General features: G+C 39.2%; 1 protein-coding gene across 1 annotated transcript in view; it reads right to left on the bottom strand.

The window, feature by feature from the left end:
* Positions 1 to 1355: 1355 nt before the first annotated feature.
* The window catches only part of gas2b (growth arrest-specific 2b), a 31411-nt gene continuing 23138 nt past the window's right edge, over positions 1356 to 9628 (bottom strand). Inside the window, exon 8 of the mRNA XM_057849149.1 lies at positions 1356 to 1562. Coding sequence (XP_057705132.1) covers positions 1356 to 1562 — 207 coding nt within the window. The remainder of the gene's footprint in view (positions 1563 to 9628) is intronic.

The following is a 9628-nucleotide window of genomic DNA, read 5'->3' as shown; positions in this document are numbered from 1 at the left end:
TACTGCTTGTCATTGTCCCTCCAAAATGTCATGTGACTCGTTAAAGGAGTGCTGTCAGCATTTCTGCAGAGATTGAAGAGGTGGGGGGTCAGCCTGTTAGTGCTCAGACCATACACTGCACTCTACATCAAATTCGTGTGTATGGCTGTCACCCCAGGAGGAAGCCTCTTCTGAAGACGGTACACAAGAAAGCCCACCCGTCTCATCAGACCTCAGCACATGGTTCCAGTAATCCATGTCCTTTGTTGACATGTCTTCAGCAAACTGTTCGCGGGCTTTCTTGTATACAGCACACAGACTACTTTTCATTGTGTCAAAGTGTCACTTTGTCAGTGTTGTCCCATCAAAAGATATACTTAAATATCTGCAGAAATGCAAGGGGTGTACTCACTTATGTGATACACTGTACATCGGCACTTCATTCAGTAGGACAGTAATTTTTTTTGTTTACATTTGTACAAGTACAATTCACTGCAGGGGTTTCGTGAGGACTGCAAATTCATAACAGGCATGCATGATATCATTCAGTTTATTTCAGTATTAAACTGTGTCAGTTTTTCATTCTTTATTTTACTGAAATAAAAGATGTAATTGCTAACGTTCAGATTTCTGTTTTGTTTCCGGGATCAACATACTTGTGTTACTATTCTATTCTATTCTATTGTATTCTATTCTATTCTATTGTATTCTATTCTATTCTATTCTATTCTATTCTATTCTATTCTATTCTATTCTATTCTATTCTATTCTATTCTATTCTATTCTATTCTATTCGATAGAAAGTGGATTTATTTTTCATGAGCGTGCTTAACTTTGGTGAATCCTCCCTAAGATCACAGGTTGCATTTTTCTCACTGAGCACATGGTGCCATCTAGAGGGACAAATTGAAAACATGTCTCTGGATTTTTAGCACTGCGGTTATTTGTATGACATAAAATTATGTCTAAATGAATTAAAGAAATGCACACCAGTGTTTTTATTTACCATATCATAACACGTGTTTGCATATTATAAGTTAAAATGTCAAATTGTCAGCTTAATTGAATATGCATGAACATCATATACAGTTCTGTTTCCACTATGAAATTTGAATATTTACTTTTATTCACACGAAAATATTTTTTGTAAATGCTATATGTAAATGCAATTCCACCAAAGTACTACTAGCCTGCAATACCTTAAAAAATATAGATTGCCTCAGTATCAAATTGTGTGCATGGCAAGTATAGGTAACACAAAAAGGACACATTTTGTGTTTAAAATATTTAATACTTATGCTTACTTGTACAATCTGGTTAGCTAAAGAGTGTTGCATTAATAATAATAATAATAATAAAACAAGTAGTACAATATTCTACTTCTTTCCACGATAATGGGCGTTGACCACCATGTAGCTGTCAGGTGACATGTTCAAATTGAGTGATTTGACTTTGTTCCGATAGCTTCTGACTTCAGATCTGCCCCCTGGGCCTCCTCTGCAGGGGTCGTGTTTCTGTAGGTAGCTTAAAAAAGTCTCCCATCCTCCACCCACACGCACCATCACGTGACGTTCATTCAGCATCTGTGACGTCAAAAGGGAAAGTTGCGTAGGGAATGCATCAATGTTTATTGATAATCAGTTACATAAAACACACACGTACACCACTATAATATTTACACGCTTTCCTTGCATATAAAGATGTCACCATGAAAGTCAAATGATCTTTCAGATAGCTTTGTCAAAATCTCATTAAAGCAAATGAAAGTGCACCCCGTGCCACCAGCTGAGCTCACACGACAGAATAATCCATACATGAGTATGCATGCGCACAAACTAAATCCGCACACAAACCACATAATGTGCATTATTTTCAATAAAACATTATTGCTTCGGTGTGTGCAGACAGCTGTTGCAAAAGGACCCAAGAATTAACACACCGTTCACAGACAAGAAGCCTTGGAGATGAAAACCAACTGCTGCCATGGCAACTACCGCCACAATATAAAGCCAGAACAAAAATTAAAGGGGGATTGAGATGAATCCATTGCACATCCACAACTCCCGGGAGATATTAACATTCCCAGGAGACATTGCAAAGCGGGCTGTTGTCCCGTCAGCACTCCCCCCCAACCTTCATCCTCGTTGCTTTATCGCCAATAAACCCTTCATTAAGGAAGCATTAAGAATGTGATCACACAAGCTGATATGCACACCCCCCAGCCCTTCCCTCATGTTGTGTCACACGTATACTGTGAAAAATGAATGGCACACGCACAGACTTACGCAGCCGTGGAGGGAAGCCCAGACACGTTCTATCTCAACTGACATCCTCCAGATTAAAATGTTAAGGTTGACAGAGGTCAAGTCTGACATCCTCAGTGAACCATTGTTCTGTCTTACACACACTGGATGTCATTATATACACTGCAATGCTTTCACAGAGCAGTAATCCCCTTTGTTTGATTTATTTATTTGTCATTTACGATGTCATTACCATTATATTAATAGGTGCATTAATCATTACATTCATTATGTATATACCCAGATAGCAGACTGACAATGAATAAACGTTGATTTTCCATCAAAATCCTCAGTATGGTCGACAGCGAAATTTTCGACGTCAAGTGACGTTGAAACAATGGTATGTCAAGCGATGGTTGGGTTAACATTGTTTTATAGTTAATGAGCTAATGCTGACAAATAGTTGATTTATGATTGACCGGGAATAATGATTGAAAAGTCATTGAATTATGGACGAGCGGGGGTTTTGGTCGAAAATATATCGTTGATTCAGCGTTGTTCCAATATTATTAATAATCAAAATGACATTTAGGTTTTGAAAGGATTTCAACGTTGAAACAACATTAATTAAGGGTGCAAAAGTGACGTTCATTCAATGATATAAGATCAACAGTGGAATGTTGATCCAATATCTTTTCAACGTCGGTCTGCTATCTGGGTATATTTTTGGGATGTACAGACATTTCCCCCATTTACTATGAGTGCAATGTATTTGTCACTGTTTCTGTGCTGATAAATACTGAAATACACGGTATTTAGGAGTCAACACATTTTCAGATGTTACCAGGATGTCACCTAGCTGAAAAATAACTCTCTCCTCAAGGTAAGGAAAAAGTGCTACGAAAGCAAGGTGACCTAACCTACCCTTCTGAAATACAGTGGTACCTCGACATAGGATCGCATCGACATACGATCCTTTCCACATCCGACACAAAAATTTGACTCGCCATTTGTCTCAATATATGACGACATACTCGAAATACGATGACAGCGTCGCCATTTCATTGTTTCCCCGCAAGACGGCACTGCGTGCCTTGACAGTGTACAAGGAGTCATGAAATATGAAGACTATCAAAATGTTTTGGGCCTGTCATTGGTGTTCCAACAGGACATTGACTCAAAACATACTTCAAATAGCACCAACAAAAGGTTGGAGACCAGTATCCAGTGCCAGAAAAATGAATGAGGCCTATAAAGAAAAGAACACAGTGCCTATAGTCAAACATGGTGGAGGTCCAATGATGTTTTGGGGTTGTTTTGCTGCCTCTGGCGCTGGGTGCCTTGACAATGCTCAAGGAGTCATGAAATATGTTTTGCGCTGGAATGTAGGGTGTAGTGTCAGAAAACTGGGTCTGCGTCAGAGGTCAAGGGCGTTCCAACAGGACAATGACCCAAAACATATCTCAAATAGCACCAAGAAATGATTGGAGACAAAGCGCTGGAGAATTCTGAGGTGGCCATTGATGAGTCCGGATCTAAATCATATTGAACACTAGTGAGAGATCTCAGAATTGCTGTTGCAAGAAGGCACCCTTCAAATCTGAGAGACCTGGAACAGTTCGCAAAAAAAAAGAGTGGTCCAAAATTTCATCTGAGAGATGCACGAAAGTTTTTGATGGTTATAGGGAGTGACTGCTTTCTGTTATTTCTTCTAAAGGATGCGCAACCAAATATTGAATTGAGGGTGCCAACAATTTTGTCCAGCCCATTTTTTGCATTCTGTGTAAAATTGTGTACATTTTGGTTTTTCTCTTAAGCATTTTTGTGTTTTTCCAATGCACATCCAAGAAATAAACACATTCATACTGAAAACATTTGCATTCATTTCTGTAAGAAATGCTGTTTTTTTTTTTTGTGGAAAATTCGAGGGGCGCCAATAACGTTCATAACTGTATTGTGATATACAATATATTGCAATATTAAAACTACACGAATTTTCACCAGATGACTCAAATAACTGTTTGAGAAGACTTTGGTTGACTCACCATGACCGCATTCAAATCATATCTTCTTCTAATACCTTTTAATTTAGGTTATGGGACCGTTTACATGGCAAAGAATGGCCTTGTGTTATTACAGTGAGAGCAAAAATGGAAGGCGAAGACGCAAGCTTTTGATTGTGGCCCCCAAAGTGGAATGATTCGATTGTGGGGCTTGTGACATAGTTCGAAACGGGAGACGGAACCACGTGAATGCAAACATGAAATGGGTGTATTGTTGTTTTTGTCAGAGCGTCACCATGTAAACGGCCCCTAAGGAGATTCATCCGTGAATGATGAGGATTCCTGGATATATGTATATAAGCTTTTGATTGTGGCCCCCAAAGTGGAATGATTCGATTGTGGGGCTTGTGACATAGTTCGAAACGGGAGACGGAAACACGTGAATGCAAACATGAAATGGGTGTATTGTTGTTTTTGTCAGAGCGTCACCATGTAAACGGCCCCTAAGGAGATTCATCCGTGAATGATGAGGATTCCTGGATATATGTATATATATATATATATACACATACATACATATATATATATATATATATATATATATATATATATATATATATATATATATATATATATATATATATATATATATATATATATATATATATATATATATATATAATATGTATATATATATATACATATTATTGTTTATATATTTATTATATATTATTATTATTATTATTATATATTTATATATTTGTATTAAAAATTTATTCATTTCAATTTATTCATTTTTCTATGTGTAAATGATATTCGTAATTGTACCCGCAGTATTTATTACGGATTTAGGGCAATGGGACGAATTAATTGAATTATAATGAATTCTTATGGTAAAATCCCGTTCGACCTACGACCATTTCGATTTACAAACTAGGTCCTGAAACAAATTAAATTCATATGTAGAGGTACCACTGTACTGTATATTGAAGGTCTTTTATATACCGATTTGGGGCGCCCCCAGGAGGCCATTGGTCCCTTAGCACATGCCTTTATCATAATGCATCCTCCATTTGCTCTTTGCGTTTGTGTAGTTTAGTGATAAACCATGCTTTTCATGACTGCATTTACCTGGATCTCATATGTGTGACCTTCGTTACACTGTAACAAATGAATATATAAACATATATATGCATATATAACATGAAAAGCAAATGTACATATGTATGTATGTATGTATGTATGTATAATTTTATGTTTTATGAATGTTATGTTCACACTTATCACACAGGCAGCTTTTGTGGGTCAGCCATAAAGTCCCTCCCACTAGACAGTTACGTCTGCATCCTATAAAATATCTTCTGGATTCCCCTGAGTGCTGCTTGTCCGGGCTGCTGCCTCATCTTGTCCTACTGAAAAATTAATATCGGTTCACATGACAGAGAAGTGATTTAAATAGATGCCAGTAGGAGTCAGACTTGAGCCAAAGCCACGGCTTGTGTGGCAAGGGGCAACAGTGTGTACCCCAATAACATACAGTCACAGTACAGTAATAGAAACTGTATATCTTGACTTTGAGGCTGCCATATGTGGTTTTAGGACAAATGTTATGAAATGTGAAAGTAACTTTCACTTCAGGGCGAATTGTAAATATTTAGTTTTGCAGCATTTCAACAGTTCAGGGTAAATTTTAGCAAAGAGAGTAGAACTCATAAAGGCAAAAACAACAGCATCGTCACATAGCTCCCATGACGCTTCACCTACGTCAAATATGAACACAACCTTCTTGTGTTAGGCATGCCATTTAACCACTAGTGTGTAAAATGTAAAAAGAACTTCATCATTCTTGTGTTCATAGCCATGCGACAGCTGAGCCATGCCTACAGTATAGTTCCAACAATTCAACATTAAAGGTCACTTGAACAGAAAAAAAAGCAAGATCAGTTCATTTCTTCAACTCATTCAGTCTAGCCATTTTCTCTCTCGCTCTCCCTTTTTTTTTTTTTTTTAACAAGGTCCACACAATCCCTTTTTTTTTTTTTAACAAGGTCCACACAATATTGTTTTCTATACCTCCTTTGTGTTCTACATTAGAAGAACAAGTTTCTATTCTTTTCCGTTCTTTAGTTATCACTAGTAGAACATGGTTAAGTTTTTGCAAAAATCTCAATCTCATGGCAAAGGACAGAGAAAACAAGCAAAACGAAGAGGCATTTTCAAGCATAAATTTGACTTTGATACCAATAATTTTTTATTTTGTATCTGCGCTACTCACTATGCACTTTATTAGGTGCATGTTTCTAGTACCGGGTTCGAGCCCCTTTTGCCTCTGGTACTACAGTGGTACATTTACTTACGAACGTCTCTACAAATGTTACTTTCAGGTTACGGCACGTTTAAATGGGAAGATATTTTAGGTAATGAGAGGCAAATATGCTATACAATACTGTAAAACAGTGGTTCTTAACCTGGGTTCGATTGAACCCCAGGGGTTCGGGGAGTAAGTCTAATGGGTTCTGCAAAGGTTAAAACACACAGGGCCTAATTTTCATACACTGACCAAAGTCGTAGTGTCATTTTAGACTTGGTTTTGGACTGTTTTTTTTTTCTGCTAAATACATGCTTTATTCCATTACTTTCAACTGCTAGTCCTCTATCTAATGGGAGGAAAAACTGGTTTGCTCAGCGGAAGGTTGACTAGCACTTTGTATGTGGAAGCAGAGAAGCCCAGACTTCCCCCTTCTCAGCCACTTCATCCAGCTCTTCTTAAAGGATCCCAAGGTGTTCCCATAGCAGCCAGGGGACATAGTCTCCCCATCAAGTCCCCGTGGGCTCCTCCCAGTGAGACATACCTGGAACACCACACCAGGTAGGCGTCCAGGAGGCATCCTAATCAGCTGCCCGAGCCACCTCATCTGGCTCCTCTCGATGCTGAGGAACAGCAGCTCTACTCCAAGTGACCGAGCTTCTCACCTTATCACTAAGGGAGAGCCCAGAAACCATGCAGAAGAAACTCAGTTTGGCTGCTTATATTCGGGATCTAGTTCTTTCGGTCACAACCCAAAGCTGGTGACCATAGGTTAAAGATTGGAATGTAGATCGACCGGTAAATGTTATGGCATGAAATGTGAATATATACATTAAAACAAAAAACAAGAACAGTTTAAATGAGTTTCATTTCATTTTCCAACATGAAAATCAAATGCGAAAGGCAAAATTATTTGTAGTAAATTTGAAAATTGAAGGAATTTGAACAGGAATTCACTTAAATATTAGCTTGCTTGCTTAGTTATATTGGTTTTGAATTGAAAAAAAAAAAAAGAACATTTTTCTTTCAAAGAGTTCGGTGAATGCACATGTCCTTCAGCAAAGTTAAGAACCACTGCTGTAAAAGATATGTTTGTACTTCCTGCTTTCTGCTTTCAAATGTAGATTCATAAGATTCTGCTGCCGTATTGGTCATAACATTTCCCATCATGCCTCAGTAATGGGATTACGCTCTACTATTGGCCTATTGTTGATCTCCTGTTGGCCTATTGTTGGTGACGTTTCAATTTGCGTGTCACAGTATGATGACGTGCACAGGCGCGACGCTGTTATTGTTGCTATAGCGCAGGAGTCGGGAACCTGTCTCGCGAGCCATATGTGGCTCTTTTGATGAGCGCATCTGCTAACCCGTCACCTTAAATGTGGAACCCGCGGGCTCGCTTGACATGAACCAGCATGATGACATGATGGCGCATTCACGCATTAATCTTGGACACTTCAAATGTGCGTCGCAATAATCTGCTTCAAGGTGTGTCTCGTGGAGATGGGCGAGATCGCCTCGTGCGATAAGTCACCACTCGGCCAGCGGCGGGGTCAGCGCCTCCTGACTCTATGCCGAGCAAACTGGAGTATGTAAAAATATATAGGGGAAAATTAAACCACAAAAGGGAACCGCGTGGTCCCCCAAGTCACACAAGCGCGCTTTTGTGACTTTTTGGACTGTCAAATTGAGCGAGACTCACGAAACGACCACCCAGAGAGGCTCTGCCTGTCTCGGCCACTGTTACGCACAGGTCCCCCTGATCGTCACCGATTGTGGTTTCCGCTTCCAGGAAATACATATGCGGCGCCACACCTGGTTTCTATTTGTTATTTTCCTTGTGGTGAGTGCACAATGATTGTAACAACCCAAGTAACGATGTTAGACTTTCTTTGTTGTTTTCTCAAGATTTATTCCAATCGCAACTTGGCGACTTCTCATAAAAGCAGAGTGTGACCACCCACTGCCTCCCGTATAATGCATTCAAATGCGTTCACGAAAGGACCAGTGCTTACAAAATGGACTCAGACAAGCTGGCAAAAGAACAGAAGATACAGTGTGTGTTTTTATATATATACATACACATAGACACACACTGTATGGCTCTTGTGGAATCACATTTTAAAATTTTGGCTCTCTCTGTCTAAAAGGTTCCCAACCCCTGCTCTAGCGGGTCGACGTCTGAGCCAAAGGAGCACAAGGCTCCTCGTGTTTTGTCTCACGAAGAGTTTTTTAAGCCCAGAGACCATTCATTACATTAGTAGAGCATAGGTCTCGTCATGTTTTTGTGTCACAAAGAGTGAGATAGGCGATAGGCACCATCATTCTTTTGAAAGAGGACATCTACTTCATTACAGGTATTAACGGTTAGGTTAGGTACATGGAATGATTTAAATGTGTTTGGCTGTTGCTTTATTCAGGTTTTATCCCAATTATAGAATTTAATGTCGTGTGTTAGTAGTGCTTGGAAAAGATTAGAGCATTTACATGTAAAACACGTCTTTATTTATGAAATGTTCGAGTTATGAGAGACCTTCCAAAACCAATTAATGTCATTAGTAGCGGTACCATTGCATTTATTGTAATCCTTTGTGGCAAAGATTCAACAACGTACTGGAAACCCAGAAACAGTTTGGTCTATATTGATCTGATAGCGTAACGCTGTTGCTGTAGATTTGTCCACTGCACCTCTATGATGTCATCTCCCTTTCCACCACATCCTTAAGATGCTGCATGAAGCCCATGGACATGGACCTGGTCAAAGACAATACTCAGGTAGGGTGTGGCAACAATGCTGAATTGGTACAAAGGAGCCTAAAGTGTGCAAATAAATATCCACCACACCATTACAACGTGATTACCAGCCTTAATGAAACAAAGCAGGATGGATCCAGTTGCGAATTGCAGCCTCAGTTTCCTGTTCTTAGCTGACAGAAGTGGCATCCCGTGTGGTCCTCAGCTGTTGTAGCCTATCTGCCCTAAGGTTTGATGTGTTGTGTGCTCAGAGATGATCTTCTACATACCTGAGTTGTAACGATTGGTTATTTGTGTTATCGTTGCCTTTCTATCAGGACGAACCAATCTGGCTATTCTCC

Source organism: Corythoichthys intestinalis, chromosome 1, assembly GCF_030265065.1.
Source record: "Corythoichthys intestinalis isolate RoL2023-P3 chromosome 1, ASM3026506v1, whole genome shotgun sequence".
NCBI classification, from domain to species: domain Eukaryota; kingdom Metazoa; phylum Chordata; class Actinopteri; order Syngnathiformes; family Syngnathidae; genus Corythoichthys; species Corythoichthys intestinalis.
The sequence above is the reverse complement of the archived record's forward strand: the minus strand, read 5'-3'. Positions and strand labels throughout refer to the sequence as shown.